The 17,501-nt window shown below is 54.1% G+C and overlaps 1 protein-coding gene across 1 annotated transcript; it reads right to left on the reverse strand.

The window, feature by feature from the left end:
* Positions 1-4,496: 4,496 nt before the first annotated feature.
* Positions 4,497-17,020, reverse strand: MS4A10 (membrane spanning 4-domains A10). Its single transcript, XM_019655952.1, has 8 exons — positions 16,931-17,020; positions 12,442-12,660; positions 11,882-12,001; positions 10,755-10,811; positions 8,997-9,128; positions 7,809-7,919; positions 5,472-5,575; positions 4,497-5,120 (listed from the first exon to the last, which is right to left on the reverse strand). The coding sequence occupies exons 2-8, from the start codon at positions 12,637-12,639 to the stop codon at positions 5,099-5,101; spliced, it is 744 nt and encodes a 247-aa protein (XP_019511497.1). The 5' UTR covers positions 12,640-12,660; positions 16,931-17,020; the 3' UTR covers positions 4,497-5,098.
* Positions 17,021-17,501: the final 481 nt, after the last annotated feature.

Consider the following 17,501-nt stretch of genomic DNA (forward strand, 5'->3'; position numbering starts at 1 on the left):
CCGGGTCTCAGCGTTCCGAGACACTTCCTCAGGACCTCGTTAGGTCAGGGGTTAGTGCAGGGGGGTGGGGGTGGGGGTCGTGGAGGTAGCTGTAAGGCAACATCCTGCCCAAGCCACAGGGCTGAGGATTGATAGATCTGGTCTAGAAATTAAGTCTCTGATTCTAAATCCTGGGGGGTTTGTTCCACTGCGGTGGCTGAATTTCTTGACTTGAGTGCCGCCATGGGAGGAGCCTCTCAGGGGTCTCACCTTTCTTCTTCCTTGGGCAACATCTCCTGGGATAGGGGCCCTTTCCTGACTCCCCTCCTCCCTGAACCCAGGTGCAGTGAAGCAGCTGGCCCCAGCACCCTCCCTTGGGCCTCCCATTCCTGCCTGGGGGAGCTCGGTGGAGTGGAGGAAATCTTCCCCTCCAGCTCAGAACAGCTCTACATCCTGCACCTTCACCCCCGTTTTGCAGACTTAAACTCTCCTCCAATGGCCCAGGGTGGGAGTACAGGCCCCAAGTCCCTGTGGCCTCCCTGGCTCACTTCTGGGCCTCCACCAGTTGAGGTCTCCAGGGTACTCACAAGCACTCCACCGGAAGTTCGGGGTGGCAGCAAGAATGCCCCCACAGCTGACATGGAGCAAGCAATAAGGATCTACAGGGCCTGGAGGGTGGGGGTGGGGTGAGCTAACGCCTGGAGCGTTCCTGGAAGAGGCTCTGTCTCCCAAGAATCAGCTGAACTGACCTTTGTCTAGGTGTCATTGTCACAAACTCCCCATCTACCTCCTCACTTAGCAGCAAAGGAAATAGAGGCCTGGGGAGAATGAACGCTTTTCAAACTCACTCAGCCAACTAGGGGCAGACCCAGGCCTCCCCTCCCCAGCCGAGCACCACGGGTTATAGAACCCTAGTCACCTGAGGTAGGACCGGCTCGGGCATCTAGCCCAACCCTCCTTCATGAGATATTATTCATCAGTAATGTCAATTCCACAAGTAATGCCAGGTTCTGAGTGTGCTGAGCATGCTCTGTGCATTGAATCCTTTAGCTGTCAGAATACGGAGTCGGGGTGGGGCAGGCACCTTCATCATTGTGATTCAGTCAGGAAGACAGGCTCAGCAGCCTAAGTCACTTGCCTGAGGTCTCAAAGCTGGCATCTGAGCTCATCTGTGCCCAAGCACAAAGCCTGTGCTCCCGACCCTCCCTGGGCTGTGTTTTCAAGCACCCTGGTTGCTTCAACCTCTCCTTCCAGAACACTCAGCCTAGGCTGAGTGCCCAGAGTTTGTGGTCATTTGTGCCACAGTGCGACCAGCTTCCTCCTAGGCTTTTCTGACCCTGAGAGCCACACTGTGACCTAGCCCTTCACATGCTGCGTCTGAGTGTCACCCATGAAAAATAGCGTCTGGCTCTCTCTGCTCTTCCTATCATTAGGGCTCACGGGCAAGGTAAGTGAGCCCCATTTAGGAAACTGGGGCTCAGAGGCCCCAGCCAGTGAACGCAGTATCTGGGATTCAGATGTCTGGCTCAGCTGCTTACACTGACATCAGAGCTAGACCGGCACCCTCTGCCCACTTGCTGACCTTACCATGGACCAAGACCTGCTCAGGCATGGTGCAGGCACCCATGCACAGGTGTGGAGCATTACAAAAGGAAAGGTGAAGCGAGCCAGAGGGAAGCTGAGCCCTTACCCCAGAGTAGCCCTAGCAGGATGTCACCCAGCTCCTGGGCCCTGGCAAGGAGGCAATGGGCTGCTGAGAGCATTGTTCCCTCACTCTGGGTTCAAGCAGGTGCCCTCCAGGACGTGGTGGCAGCCCCAGCCCTTTCCTGTTATTTTTCCAAGCTGGAGGCTATGCAGGGAAATCCTGCAGATCTGTCTTGCATCCCTGCTGCTCTAACTCTCCCATTAGGATACACCCTTGGTCCTGTAAGTCCTGCCGACTATGCAGCTACTGGGATGTGCTGCTCCCTCATGTGGTCTGGTTCACATTACTGAACTTTTGGGTAATTTATGGGATTTTCAAGAACAAGTCCCTACGTGACTTTGACCCTACATGATTGTCTTAGCACAGGCTGCTAGAACAGGGTACCATAAGCTGGGTGACTTAAACAGCAAACATTTCTCACGGCTCTGGAGGTGGAAGTCGAGTTCAGGTGCCAGCGCGATTGGCCTCTGGTGAGGACCCCCTTCCCGGCCTGCAGACGGCTGCCTTCTCATTGTATCTTTACACAGTAGAGAGCAGAGAGGGAAGTGAGCTCTCTCCTGTCTCTTCTAAGGGCACTAACCCCATTCATGAGGGCTCCACCCTCATGACCTAATCACCTCCCAAAGTCCTCACCTCCAATTAGTCCCCACCAAGCCTAACGGGATTAGGGTTTCCACCTAGAATTTTGGGGGATGCAAACATCCCGTCCACAGCAATGATTTTTTAAATTTTATTTTTATTTAGGAATAGTGTGTTTTTCCAGGACCCGTCAGCTCCAAGTCAAGTAGTTGTCTTCAATCTAGTTGTGGAGGGCGCAGATCCTTGGCCCATGTGGGAATCGAACCGACAACCTTGGTGTTATGAGCCTGCGCTCTAACCACCTGAGCTAACTGGCTGCCCCCACTGCCATGATTTCTATCTTACCTACTGACCGCGGATGCTAACCCCCGAGTGGAGTGGGCGTCCTGTGCTTGGAGACCGTGATTGCTTCTGCTTCTCTAATCCCATGCCTGTGCCCAGGCTGTTCTCTCTGCCAGGAGCACTTTCCTCCACTTGAGACTCAGCTCAGCTTCTTCATGGTTTTAATTTTCTTAGTGCAATAATAGCATTGTGGTTATGTAGGATATCCATATTCTTAGGAAAAATGCAGGTGAGAGAATTTGAGAACAAAGGGTTATGACATCTGCGACTTAATTTCAAATGGTTTAACAAAAAATTATATATATGAAACGTAAGCGTGTACTCATGTGTACGTGGATGTATGTGAGGGATATAGATACAAATGGAGAAAGACAGAAAGCAGATATGCACATTGTTAACACTCCAATCACTGTACTAGCCTTTCAACTTTTCTGAATGTTTGAATTTTTTTCACAATGGGGAAAGTATTAGGTTTAGCTTAAGGACTGAATACATGTCAAAATATTGACTAAAATCTAGCGACAACATCAACAGTAGTCAAAGATTGCTTTCAGTTTTTAACCTGGTGCTCAAAATTCTGTATTCTGTGCTCCAGGTGTCAACTGTCTCATGGCAGGATTCACTCCAGCAGGTCTTGGCGTCGACCAGCCTGAGCGGGACTGGGCGGTGAGCACACTGGACTGAGGCCGGCTGACCCAGTATGACCTCCCACCAGCCACCTGCAGAGGCCAGGACATCATGCCCTTTTAAAGGGAAGTTGTTTCCACAAGTCTTTTATTTGTAGATTTAAAAAATACATATATCAAGAAGGTGGCTTCTCTCCCTTTATGGAAGGAAACCACCAGTCTAGCACAATGTTCCATTTTACAAATGGGGAAACTGAGGCCCACCGAGGGGAAGGGGCTGAGTCAAGATCACAAGGTAAGTCACTGCGGGGCTGGACTTTGTACCCAGGTCTCCACAGTGAGGTTCTTTCCATCCTGTACTTTCCTCGTTTGAAAGCTTGTACGTGTCCCACGTTTGCACAGCTCTTGGCTCTCTCTGATGCTTTCTCAGAGCCCATGACCTCTACCTTACGTTCTGTTCTAAAGCTGGCTGCAACCCACAGAAGCAGCAGAACAGGAATGGAGAAAAGAGGCTACAGGCAAGCCAGTGATTGGAACCAGAGGTGACAGCCAAAACTGGCAGCAAGGGAGGTGACAAGGCAGGTCGGAGAACCTTGGCCCCTGGGAATACCCAGTGCAAGGGCAAGTGATCCTGAGGGCATCTCTACACACAGGGGGTGTCATAAGACATTATAGAGAGGACTGCTCCCCCAGACGATGAAAAACGTGGGCTGCCACAGGGGACATGGCCTGTCTGGGAGGACAGGGTTCCCACGAGCTGCGAGGGCTGGCTTTGCTGTGTAGGTCAGTGTGGTAGCCTCTCGTATGTGCAAGTCTCATCTGAGCAGCTCCCGCAGAGCAGGGCCACGCTATAGCTGTGTCTGCGTGTTGTCAGAAGGCAGCACTTCGGGTTGGAGCCAGGTTGCCTCGGTCTAAATCTTGGCTCTGCCGCTTACCAGCTCTGCACCTTTGGGCAACTTGCTTCACTTCTCTGAGCCTGTGTGAAATGGAGATAGTAACAGAACCTACCTCACAGATTGATGGGAAGATGAAATGACAGTGGCCTTGGCCCAGAGTCAGTAACTTAGTAAAGCTTCAAAAAGTGGGCTCTGTAAACACCTGGGGGGAAGAGAGTCCAGGCCGAGGAAGGGCGAGGGGATGGCTCAGAGGCAGGGCTGTGCCTGGGGTGTCTGTGGAACCTCCAGGAAGCCAGGGTGGCTGGAGCAGAGCAAGCCAAAGGGCAGAGAAATAACAGGTGAGATCACAGAGGTGGGTGGCATGTGAGTTTTGCTTTATTTTCACTGTGTTTACATTATTTTTGTGGTTAGCTTCTTTTTATGGAAGGATAGGACTTCCTGTTTGTTGCTGATACAAAGTACCCTTCTAAAATAGTATTATATGATAAAAAAAATCAACTTAAGAAAACATAAACGGAACAGAGCACAATTTACAAATAAGCAAAAGTCACGAAGATTGTCCTGGATGACTGAGATTTGCGAAATGAGGGAGGCAGTTCTCTCTCCCTCACCGTCTTTACTTAGCACAAGTAGGTGTGGAATTCTGAAGTTTCGTTGGCAACCTTGGATGTCGCCACCGGAATCCGGAATTCGACTCCTGATCTCAGAGCTTTCCAGTGGGGAGGTCCTGGTCACTTCATCCACTCGACCCCTTAGGGCACAGATGGAGACACTGACGCCCAGGGAGGCAGGCAGAGCCGTTGCTGGTTTAGGAGGGAGGAACCGGCCATGGTTTCTGTCCGCCTCAGCCCTCTGCTGCTCCCACCCTGAAGCCATGAATTCAGACCCACAGTTCCCCCAGAAACTCTTAGTAGGTTGAGTCTAGGGAAGGCCAGGCCTCCTGGGCTCCAAGGACCCATCTCTGGCTCGCTTCACAAGCTCTCCGAGCAACCACTGTTGATTGGAGAAAGTAGACAAGGGAAGGTAGTGGGTGTGAGATGGACGCCAAGGCTGCTGGCTCAGGTCTGCTCCCAAGGCGGCAGGACAGGTGGGGAGGACCCAGTCATGCTCTGGTCCAGCTGAGGCAGCTCGGGCCAAACAGTCAGGTGCTGTGGTCTTAGTGGGGTGGGGACCTGGAGGCCCCTCCTGCACCTGAGGGGATGGGGCCACCCCACCTCGGCCACTGGTACAGGGCAGACAGTTCTTGCAAAAGCATCGTTCGCTCCTTTCAGGTAATGGCCCCCTGGGGAATGGGCTAGAGGGAAGGGATGGTATGTGTGTGGGGGGGTCCCAGGGCCTCGTCACCTCTGCGTTTGTTCCTCTTGTGTGTCACCTTGAACCACGTCCTCATAAGATGGTGGAGGCGCCCTGAACACGTTTGTGTCAGGAACAAGAAACAAGTCATCCTCCTGCAAAAGAAAAGCCACTGTGCCCACTGCTCACATACGTGGAGTCAGCGGCTGTTTACAAAGCACTTTGCTGCTGGCTCACTTGTTGAAGTCTTAAGGTCGCTATGAAGATGGGGAAACTGAGGTGGAGAGACAGAGGGACTTCCACGAGGCTGATGTGTGACTCTCTCCATCCACCTCCCTGTTCTTGAGAAGGGAGTTGGGGAGAGGCTCATGGGGTAGTCAGCTGACGAGCCCTCATGCCAAACCGGCTACCTGTGTGCTGGCCACCAAGTCACTTACCCTGTTGGCTTCCCTGACGGGGCTGGGCCAGCTGACACACCAAGGTCCCTCTTAGCCGAATACATTCTAGGGGCATGTTAATGCTGACACTGTTCCCGGTGACTGCTGCCTCATCCTCATCCCTGATCTGTGACAGGGTGGCACTAAACCAGGGTTGCAGAGCCAGTCCCTGGCACTGTCCTCTCAGTTGGAGGCGTCCACAAAGGCCTTTGGAAGAGGCCCGGCTTGGCCACTTCCTGGCTGTGTGACCGTGGGAGATCACTTAACCTTTCAGAGCCTCTTTCCTCTTCTTTGAAATGAGAAAGCAGGACCTGCCTCCCAAGATGGGCTGTGAGGTTCAAGGTCTGAGCCAGTGTGGTAGGCAGAAGGATGCCCCCAAGGACATCCATGTCCTCATCCCCGAACCTGTGAATATCTCAGGTTACGTGGCAAAGGGAGTTAACGTTGCTAATCAGGTGACCTTGAGGTGGGGAGATGATTGCGGATCCTGTGGGTGGGCCCAATGTATTCACAAGGAAGAGGGGGACAGAAGAGAGATGTTTGAGGATGCTGGGCCGCTCGCTTTGAAGGTGGAGGAAGGGGACACAGGCCCAGGAATGCAGGCGGCCTCTAGAAGCTGGAAGAGGCCAGGAAACAGATTCTCCCTTAGCGTCTCCAGAGAGGAAGGCAGCCCTGCCGACACCTGGATTTTAGCCCAGCGAGCCCCGTTTCAAACTGCTGACCTCCAGAAACGTAAGGTAATAAATACAGCTGTGTCATTTTAAGCTGCCGAGTTTGCGATCATTTGTTACAGCAGCAGTAGGAAATTGACATATCCACCTGCAGCATTTAGCCACAGTGCTTGGCACAGCAAGTGTCGTAAATGGGAACAATTATGGTTAATTCCTGTGGCCAGGTAGGGGCCTCAGTCTCCCCATCCTTAAAAGTGGGGTTGGCCTCAACAGCCCCAGGCCCCCCTGTAGCTTTCTGATGTCCTAATGAGAAGGACATTATTCCTAGTTACAGCCAGGCAGTAACGAGGACAACTTATTTGCTTGGTGTTAAAACTCAGGGCCACAAACTCATATCTGCGTTATGTGAAAACTCAGTAGATGGATGACACTAACATGAAAACAATCAAAATGTAAATCTGCAAGATTATGGGAGATTTAGAACATATGTTTTTATAGTGTTCTAACGTTAAGATTGTAATATAAACTTTGTTCCTTTAAAAAAAATGCCTAGGAAATCACGTCTGGCCAGGGCCATGGGAGCGAGGATAGAATTCTACTTCCCAGCCTGCCTTTCTGCCACCCGCACGTGCAGACAAGGGCTTGGCCGTGGGTTAGACACAGCTCAGGCTAAGGCCTGGATTTCCTGACCCGCTAATTTGACCTCGGGAAATGAGGTGACCTCTCTAAGCCTCAGTTTACTTATCTGTAGCATAGGGAAGTAAGCACCTAACTCAAAGGGTTGTTGAGCAGATTCAGTTCAATAAAAGTACCGTTTATCTCAAGTGCTTACTAGAGAGAGACCCTGGTATGCCTGAAGTGCTCGGCCCTGGTCACCCTCCCCCACTTGCCCCACCATAGCCAAACCCCACAACACGCTGCAGCTCTCCCAGGCCTTCCCTGTCCTGTTGCCAAATGACTGTACAAATTGTCCCCTCTGCTGGATGTCCCTTCTCCCATCCTGCCCGGCCTCCACAGATCTCCCAGGGCCATTGGAGCTGGGAGCACAGTGGCCTGTTGTTTGGGGCACCCATGGTGTTTTCCCGTTGGTGGCTCCGCACTTTTCACCTCAAACTGGCATTCTCTCTGCCCTGTGCCTTGTGGCCCCTACTGGCTGCCTCTGTGGCCCCGCTGAATCAGTGCTCAGCAATGAGAGGCGCGCTCCTCATGTACCCCCTGTCTATACCGCCCCTTTCAGAGCCTTCTCTTGCTTCCGGTCCCCAGCTCTCGAGGGCTCTCACCTCTGCAGACAGACAGCGGTCCCTGTAGGCTATGACAGCTGTGGGCCCGGGCAGGAAGAGCTCTAGGCAGGTAAAGCAGAGCAGGGCCAGCTCCAGCCTCTGGATGTGGACCTAGGAGGGACAGCGGGAAAGAGGAAGGTGGGGCAACAGGGGGAGGCCTCGCTGGATGCCTGCACCCATCGCGTGGCACAGGCAGGGGCCCGAGGGGGGCTTTCCCCCCAGGAGTACATGGGGCAGGTGGGGGACTGTGTGGGGCTGGGACTGGGTTTGTCTCTGCCATTGCTCTGCACCCAACGCCTGGCACCCATGTGTCCTCAGTGAGATCTGCCTAACGTTTGAGGGTTGGAGGATCTTGTGGGTCTGGTCAAATTCTGGTCTGAGGACCACCATGCAGTTGGGGCATCTCACGGGGCCAGAGCATTCAGTGGGGAAATGTGTGTGTGTGTGTGTGTGTGTGTATGTGTCTGTGAACATGTGTGCCTGCATGTCGGTTCACATGTGTGTGGGCTCAGTGGAAAGCAATAAGGAATAGCAAGCCAGCATGGTCAGAACCTTTGGAACCTGACTCAGAGGCCCACAGCCACCCACGTGGAGTGGCTAATATACCTCCTGCTTCAGAGGTGGCTGTGCTGAAAAGAGCACCGGGCTTGGAGTCGTACATCTGGCTTTGAGTCCTCCCTGCACCCCCACCTTGCTGTGTGACCTTGGTCCACTAATTTAGCCTCTCTGGACCTCAGCATTCACTCCTATAGAATAGGGGGGTAACAAAGTGGACTCAGCCAGCTCTGCAAAGCTGCTGTGAGGCTCACAGAGAATGGGGTCACTGAGGCTCTGGTATTTCAGGAGCCTTGAGCAGGGAACCAGCAGTTCCAGGCCGTGGGTCTGAATTTGCTGCCAACTTGCTGCTCAACCTCAGACGGGCCCCTCCACCTCCCTGGGCCTCAGTTTCCGCATCTATAAAGGTGGGGTTGGGCTCAGTGATGTGAGTGATGCTGACCAGAGAGACGGCCAGCATCCCCATACGCATCACGCCTCGGGAGGGTAGAGGTAGGGACAGGTAGGCCGAGGGCCCCAAGACCTCCACCTGGGCTCCAGAAAAGGTTTTCTGAGAGCCAGAAACTTGCTCTCGGCTGAACCCCAGGCAGTGCCTTCTGGGAGTCAGAGGACTTTGGGAGCCTGGACACTCACTGTGCTGTTGGGGTACGGTCTCCAGATCGGGGACTCAAACGGATTCTCCAGAAACAAATCCTTGGCCATGACAAAGAGGCCGGCCAGGACGCAGAAGAAGCTGGTGATGTTTGTTATCAGGCACAACATCTTCTGCAAGCAAATAACAAAAGTGACAACCGTTCAAAGGTTAGAGACCCAGACCGAGGTCCTTCACCCAGGCCTGCCAGTAGCTCGCTTTGTGATCTCAGGAAAGATCCTGTCCGTCTCTGGGCTAAAAGTTCCGTATCTAAACATGAATTTTGGAGCTAGCTGATCACTGGGGGGGCCCTGGTGGCCCTCGCTCTCTATGGGATAGGATTGGGGGACCCAGGGGCTGCCTCCAAGTTCAGAGGCATGATGTCCCCACCTCATCTCCCTCTCAAAGCCAACCCTGACCATCCTGGTATCAGATATGCCAACTGATCAGGGACCCGACACTCATATGGCCACTCACCGAGTCCATTCCCCACAGGAAAGGGCGGGAGCAGCCCTGAAGGTGGCCTGTCCTCACCCACTCCAGGTGTGCTCCCTGCCCCGCCTACCGTGGTCCCCGAAATGCCTCCATTCATCATCATCTTGGGTTAAGCATTATTCCAAGAGCCTCTTACCAAGTGCAAGCCCCTGTCATGGGGAAACATATGGACAGAGGGAACCTCCAACGCCTTGTACTAAAATGGATTTCTCTACAGTAAGAGGCTCCCTGTGCTCAGGTATAGGAAGGGGAGGCTGGTGGGTCTGAAGCTCCCAGCCCCGGAGGACTGGGCAGGTCTTTGCCAAGCGTCTCCTGCCTCTGCCGGGTAAACTGCACAACTACCTCCTGTTCTCTACATCCCTTGTGAGGGCAGGGAACAGCCACAGCCCAGCTCAGGCTGAGGGCACAAATGTGGACAAGACCAAGCCTTCTGGGGCAGAGGGTGGGCTGAGGCCATGCAATAGGACTGGTAGGGGACGGTCCTCCCATCATCTACGTCTATCAGCCAGTTCTGTGTTGGTGTCTACTCTGTGCCTGCCCCCTCTCCCCGCACTAGAAAGATGCTCAGACACCTGCTGCCCACACAGCTTTGTGTATGGGAGAGAGACAAGGGGACAGGCAAGTCCCAGGAGCTGTGGGACACAGGAGCTAGTCCTGCCAGGTCAGGGAAAATCTCCAGGAGGACAAGTTATGTGAGCTGAGTCTTGAACAATGGTCAGGAGTAAGTCCAAACTGGGAGAGAACGTGCAGTGGGGAGAGGTAGAGGTGCTGGGGCAGTGGACAGCACAGCACAGGGGAGGACCACGGCTGTGTCTGGCTGGCACTTAGAGATGAGAAGCAGATGGAAACCCAGCTGCGACTGGGGCTTGCACACTTGCTGATGTTGGAGACAAGCCAAGGACACCAGGGAACCAAGGTTGACAGCAGTGGGGTGATGCAGTCAGACCTGCAGTCAGACCAGTCACTAGGCTGCTATGTGGAGAACAGGCTGGATGCAACCTCCAGGCCAGACATGACGGTGGACAGAACTGGGATGGAGGAAGGGCAGCGGGTGGAGAGAATGGCATGGAGTCAGGGATGTGAGGGGCAGACGTCCTGGGTGTGGGCACCTTTCCGCTTGGATGCCCTCTGCTGATTTGAAGACTTGTGCCTGCTCCCAGAAATCCTGGACGGCTGCCTCCTGAATCGCCAACGCACACAGATGCCCTTCATAAGGTCACCCCAGGCTGGGGATGGAAGGGAATGATCTCAATGCTCCAACTTACCAGGTATGTTTTCAAAACCGTGTCCATTGCTATTGCCGAGATCCCTGAAATGAGAAACTGCAGGCCAGATTTGAAACAGTCGTAAGAGAGAAGCTGGGGTTCCTTGAAACCTACAAATCCCTTCCCTTGCTGTTATTCTGTAAGAAAACCCACCTCTGGTGACCAGTGGGGTTGAGAATACTATTTCACCAACACAGGGGGCTCACCCTGCCTGCCACGTGGCCCATTCCAGGCTCACTTAACCAGGGTTCCGTGCCTTCTGCACACAAACCTTGATGCCTGGGATCAAGCTGTGCCTCCCAGGCCCTCCCGCTTCTCCCCTTTACTAGCCCAAGCCATCTCTCCGGGGTCAGCTGCACTATCCCCTCCACACACACCCTTTCACCTTCCTGAATCCTGCAATGTGGAGATTAGCTCTCGGTTCTAAGGTCTCTAGTGTATTTCTGCAATTATTCTTTCAAACGTCTGCTGAGTGCCTACTATGTGCCAGTCACTGGGAGGCACCGCACATGGAGACCGTTTCATCCCTGTGCACTGAAAGCTTGGAGCTGGCACAGTGGACTGGAGTGACAGTGGGGGGCTGGGACACCTGCCCGAGAGGGTGCTGTGGAACCGGGACTGCGTGTGAGCAGGACTCCACCAGGGACCCAGGTCGGGGAGGATGCCTTGGGGAGCCTCTGGGAACCATGCACTGGCCTCCTCTCCTGTCCCATCCTGGCTGATGGCCTTGAGAGGACAGGAGCCACACCTTACACCTTCGTGCTCTGGCAGGTCGACACCGACAGAGACGTAGGGCCCTGGGGATGTGTTGCTCGTGCAAAGGCAGCCTGGCTGCCCAGAAGCCTGGGAAAGGTGGAGCTGCCCCCAGCTCACACTCGCTCCCTTCTCTGCTGGAGGCACGTGTTAAATTAGGAAAGAGCACAGAACTTGGGAGCGCTCTCCTGGGAGGGAGCCATTTCCAGCGGGGCTGCAGGACATAAGCAGAGACATGGAGATTTGGAGAAGGCGCTGGCTGGTGCCTCCTTCCTATGAGCTCTCTTCCCCACTCTGCACCTGGTCCCAGAGGCCAGTGTCCCCCAGGCCACCTGCTGGCCTCCACACCCAGCCCATGTTTGGCTCCTACTCACAGAGGCAGCTCCCCAGAATGGATACCAGGACTTCAGCACCACCAGGTGAAGGTCCTTGACTGTAGAGATCAGGTAACCCCCGAGGAACACGTGGAGCAGAGCGATGACAATGTGGAAGGCCTGGGCAGGGAACAGTGAACCCCTGTTAGGAGGTCATGGGTGCCCTGGAACAACTGCCTGAGATGAGCCTGCTTCTACCTTCTAAGGGCTCCTGGTGGGTCTGTAAGGAAAGACCACTTCCTCCGGAAGGCAGGCGGGGATCAAGTAATTGTCCTACCACTGTGGCCATGCCAGTGCCACCCAGATTTGGAGGGATGGGGGAGAGAAGGAAAGGGGAGGCCATGTCTTCTGTGGAGGACTTCCTACGAGCCGACCCTGAGCCGGTGTAGGTGTGCACAGCCTCCCACCACCTCTCATGGCCTTTTCAATTTTAAGATGAGTGTTAAGGAGGGAAGCTGGAGGCTTTCTTGTCACCGTCCTCTGTCCTCAGGGCATCCTAGCATCCTTCCCAGGTATCCCACTCCCCTCTCCCTCCAGGGCCCCAGGAAACGGACACTCACGCCCAGCTCCTTGAGAAGACCTCTCGGCTTCTGGGACTTCTCCTGGTGCCAGTCTGGAGGTAGGTGGCCCGGCTGGGCCGCCTTCTGGGATAGACTTGCCTGGCCAGGCTGGGCTGGACTGATCGCCTGCCACGGCTTGAGCCCCCCAGTTCCAGATTTGGGAATCACTCTGGCTTCTCCGGTGGCTTCTGCTGCCATGACTTGGGCCAAGGAGGCTGGCTGCGGGCCAAGGAGAGAGGCTGAGTCAGAACCTGTCTTGTTTCTGGGGCTTGTGCCTGAGTGAGACTAAATGCCTGTCCCCTCTCCCCTTGGGACCAGAGGCTTCCCCAGAACAGTGGCGGCCCTGGCCAGCAGTCCCTGAACTTGATTTGGCCTGGGATAACCTGGCCCCCCAGGGATGGGGAGAAACAGCCACTCACAGCCTCTGTGGGGTGTACTGGGTCACAGCTTCTACTGGGGCAAAAAATGAGGACCAGACAAACTCCCCAACCATGCAAAGACGAGACTCACCCGAACTGGTGGATTGCAGTTTGTCAAGAACCCGGAGGCACAGGAGGCCTGGGCAGGTGTGGGCAATTTTGTAAGCAGCCCCCACCTACTGGCCCAGGATGAGCCAAATGAGACCAGGTGGGAATCAAATAATTGTCCCACCACCTGTGGCCATGGTGGCGCCTCGTGGGTTTGGGGTGATGGGGAAGAGAAAGGAAGGAACCTTCTGCTGAGGCTATGAGCCAACATTGAGCTAGGAAGTCGATATTTAACGAAGACAATAAGTTTACATTTACAAGTACTTTCTCAGTTCCTGGCCCTGGGATAAGCATTTTATAACCATTACTTGGTTTTATCTTCATCCCAACCCTATGAGGGAAATACTGTCCTTGCTTCCAGTTGAACATGGGGCTCAGAGAGATTAAGCCACTAGTTGAAGGACACAGAGCCAGTAAACGACTCGGCTGGGACTCAAAGCCTGGCAGACTGGCTCCAAAGCTTGTGGGCTTCAATCCTTCATGTGCCATTGTCTCAGTGAACGAAAATGACTGTTCTGGGTATTTTAACGGGCATGAAGAGATGGTTGGGAAAACTCTGCAGAAGGCGAAAGCGCCATTTGCTGAGGGCCCTGCTCATTTTGTGGGGGCTGCCTGGTGACTTGGTAAGAAAAGGAGAATGGAGTGGGGGCACTGGGAGGGACAGAAGAGTGGTACTGGCTGTGGGGATCCCAGTAGGAGATGGCTTTCTACGGGGATGGGGCTAATGAGCACATTCTTTAAAGGGAGTGGGCTGTTTTCACTCTAGTAAAAAGAAAGTGGGGGGCACATGCCCCTCAGTTTTGATTCTGACAGTGTGAATGCAGGAGGTCCCGCCTGAGCGTCCATCCTTTGCAGTTTTCCTGCCGTGGAGATGGTGATGGTGAGAGGGGGAGGGAGCCTCAGGAGGCCGGCGGGGACGAGTAATCTGGATGACTAAAGCCCGAACAGGAAAAGAAGGGACAGTGTCGGCAAGTCGAGGTGCCCCAGGGTTGGTGAGCACCAGCTCTGTGCTAGGCACTGCGCCTGTGGACACCCCTCGATCCCCAGGAACTTGGCTCCATTCCATAGAAAAGGAGACCAAGGTCCAGGGGGATCAGGTGCCTTGGCCAAAAATCACACAGCAAGGAAGTGTGTGGTCTGACGCCAGCACTCTGTGCCCAGGCTGCTGGGACCCCTGATCAGTATCTCCGTTGGCCTGTAGGGACAGCTTCCAGTTCAGTGCAGAGGGTTGAGGGGAGGTTGGGCCTTTCTCCTTATGGGCTCCTGAAGCTGAGCGCAGAGACACATTGCTGCGTGATTCTTTTCTGTGACCTGACCCAGTTATGCTTGGGAATCCATCCCTGTCTCAATTCCCAGCTCTTCAGGGCCCCTGTGACATAGCTAGCTGGACTGAGGGATGTAACTGGTGGCAGAGGCCTGTACCAATTAGCCGCGGGCTGCAACTAGACTTCTCCTGTGTGCCTTGGATGACAGAACCTGGACCTGAGTCTGGGCGCCACTGGAAAGCACAAAAGAAGGAAGTCAGGTGGCCGGGCTGGAGGGGAGCTTGGACAGAACAGGATGTTCAGGGAGACAGCGCGTGCCTGGTCACTGAGGTGGGCCTCTGCCCAGCATTCACGTTCCAGCGCTGTGGCCGTAGGAGTGGTTTATATCCAGTAGGGAATTAGAGTCAAGAGGCCGGAGTAACTCTTCTCAAAATATGTTCCACGGAATACTGTTCCTGACAGATCAGCAGCAAAAGGGCTCCATGGTCAACTCAGTTTGGGAAACCCTGGGTATCGTCTTCCCTCTCTTTAGCGTATTAAAGGCCCTGAGAATTCCTGCAGTGGAGCACTCTATTTTATTTTAAGGGCTTTCCCAAAACTTAACTGGCCATGGAACCTTTTCCTCATCTGCCCAGCGATTCTACACACTCGGTTTTCTGTGGGGAACACTTTTGGGCAAAGCCTGGAACTTACAGACTTCTGCTTTTGGATTTTTTGGGCTTTTTTTTGCCTTCCTTTTGGTTTTCTCAGGTGCATATCAGGGTGGGGGCAGGGACTGGACTGTGATCTCTAGGGTCACTTCCAACTCGAAATAATTCTTTTACAGGGTAGAGAGCTGCTACCAGGAACTTTACCCAGCCAGGAGAGGAGTCAGAGGGGGTGGGACTTAGATAACTGGAGGGAAAAGTCTGTTTGTTGAGAAGAAGGTCATGAACTTGGAGCCCTTAGAAGCCTTATACCTGGGATGGAGAGCCTTGGGAACAGTGGGGGGAACTCTTTTAGCCTTGACCCCTCTCTACTCTCCTCAGGCAGCTCAGGACCCACAGGACCAGCCAGCCTGGCATCCCCCAGAAAACCAGCCAAGGCCTGGGTGCTCCCTGGGTCCTGCACGTATACCCTTTGCTCCCTCAGCTCCAAAATGGCAGGGCAGGCAGGGACAGAGCTGGACAGGACCCTCCAGCCCCCAGCAGAGCAGACCAGGTCATGAGCGCTGGAAGTGGACAAGCCTGGGTCAGATCCTGGCTCTGTCCCCAGAGCTTTGACCTTGGGCAGGCTGGTTACATCTCAGTATTTTAGTCTCCTCACCTGTCATCTGGGGAGCTGGGTGGGGGCAGAGGCTGTGAGGATTACGGGATTAGGTCTGCAGCATTTGGAGCCTGGAGCATAGCAAATGCTCAATAAACATTAGCCAGCATTATTCCAGGCTGCCATATTCCAGCAATCCTGCCAACCACCCTTCATCTGGTCCTCGTCTGGGCCTTGGTGAAGACCTGGCACATCCTGTCCTCATCTGGAAGGGTGACCACAGCGGGGGAGGGGCATGAGAGCTCTGGGCTCCTGGAGATGGTGGGGAAGGGCGTGGACAGCACAGAGTGTATTGAACTGGTTGTCTGAGATTTATCTCTGGAGATCTAAGCTGAACACCACAGGGACTTAGGCAGCAGTGAGTAAGATGTGTCCATGGGAGCTTTGTGGTCGAGCAGGCAGAGAAAACCTGTGACACGCAGAGAAAACCTGTGATCCTAATCAGACTGTGCTGTGGAGGCCTAGAGGACAGGGAGAGCTTCTGGGTGTGTGTGTGTGTGTGTGCATGTACATGTGTGTGCATGGGGGTGCATGCATGTCAAGCAGAGAAAGGCAGGAGTTGAGAGGTATCGAATCCCACCATGTGACAGAAGGGCTGGTGGGGGACTAGGAGACCCCTTAGAGAGTCTAGGTTCAGTAGATGCCAGTTAGAAAATAGCCATGAATGTGCCAAAGCCAGCCTCCCACAGCTCAGGACGAGTGCTGGTATAAAGAGAGGTTCGCCTGCAAGGAGCTGGGGGCTTGTGGGAAAAGGAGGCCGCCACTCTGGGATGTCAGGAGGCCAGGATCCCAGGCATGACTCCGAGTGGTCCTGGACAAGTCCCTTCTTCTCTTTTGGACTCTGTTTCCTCAGAATTGCTCTGTGTGTGTGAGTTCCTGGGATTGGACTGGAAATGGTTGAGCAGCCCCACCCAGCTCTAATGGTCAGCGACTGGCAGCAGGATGGGGCAGTGAATTCTGCCATGGGGTGGACGCTGTTGGTGCCCCCGACCCCACTTCCCAGGTCTTCATCACGGGGTGGACACCCATTTCCAGCCAGTGTAATTGTTGGTGCTGAGAGCTCACAGCTGCTCCCTTCTGGGAGTTTAGCTTACATGCTTCCCCCAACCCTGCAGCATGGCGTATAAAACCACGGCCTCCTTGCCCCAAGGTGGGACCAAGTCTGAGCTTCTGATCAGCCCACCACGTGGGATCAGGCTGATGTGGGCGGGCAGCTCAGACCATACCTGACCTTGGCTGATTTCACCTGCCCTGTCCTGCTTCCCGTGCTTTTCTGTTCCCGAGAGCACATCCTCACTGACCTATTGTGCAAAATCCTTGTCTCAGGCTCTGCTTCTAGAAATCTGATGAAAGACACTCCCCTCCTTGTTCCAACCATGGGGGACCACTCACCTGGCCCCGGGGCCTCCACTCCGGGCTTCCAGCCGCGCTCTGTCCCCTGGTTCCACCTCAGGCGCACACAGGCAGCACCAGAAGGTCAGGATATCTTTACGACATTAGACTTTGGATCCTTCCCCTCCTGGGCCCACCTCCCGCTTCCTGCCCAGCTGCACGTGAGCTGTCAATGTCTCGGTCATTTCCCAAACCCAGGCAGGTGAAATCTTAGCGCCCTCCTTTATCGTTGCAAATCTCCTTGGCAAGTCCAATGTTGACCATTTAACCTGTTTACAGTGCAGGACAGATGGAGTGAAGATGACTGTAAGTCTCCATGTGATTTACATATGATTCGCAACAGCTCAGTGAACCTCCTGTACCATCCCCCACCCCCTCCAGCTCAGCCATCCTCAGCTCTCCACTGATCTTGTTCATCTCTTTTCCCCCATCGGTGAACAGAACTGACATCCTCCTCTTTAGTATTTCTCTCTCAAAGATAAGGACTCTTAAAAAATAAAGTGTGACCACACGTCACAACTAAAAGATTAAAACGAGCTAAGCGCTGGTGCTCACCGAGGCATGTTTCCGC

Source organism: Hipposideros armiger, unplaced genomic scaffold, assembly GCF_001890085.2.
Source record: "Hipposideros armiger isolate ML-2016 unplaced genomic scaffold, ASM189008v1 scaffold_253, whole genome shotgun sequence".
NCBI classification, from domain to species: domain Eukaryota; kingdom Metazoa; phylum Chordata; class Mammalia; order Chiroptera; family Hipposideridae; genus Hipposideros; species Hipposideros armiger.

Bases quoted from the DNA above. Each gene is read 5' to 3' on its own strand.
- MS4A10 (XM_019655952.1), bottom strand. From the start codon at position 12,639: ATGGCAGCAGAAGCCACCGGAGAAGCCAGAGTGATTCCCAAATCTGGA. The intron at 12,002-12,441 runs GTGAGTGTCCGT...TTCCCTGCCCAG, and splicing joins GTCTTCTCAAGGAGCTGGGC to GCCTTCCACATTGTCATCGC. The intron at 5,576-7,808 runs GTGAGAGCCCTC...TTTCTTTTGCAG, and splicing joins ACCGCTGTCTGTCTGCAGAG to GAGGATGACTTGTTTCTTGT.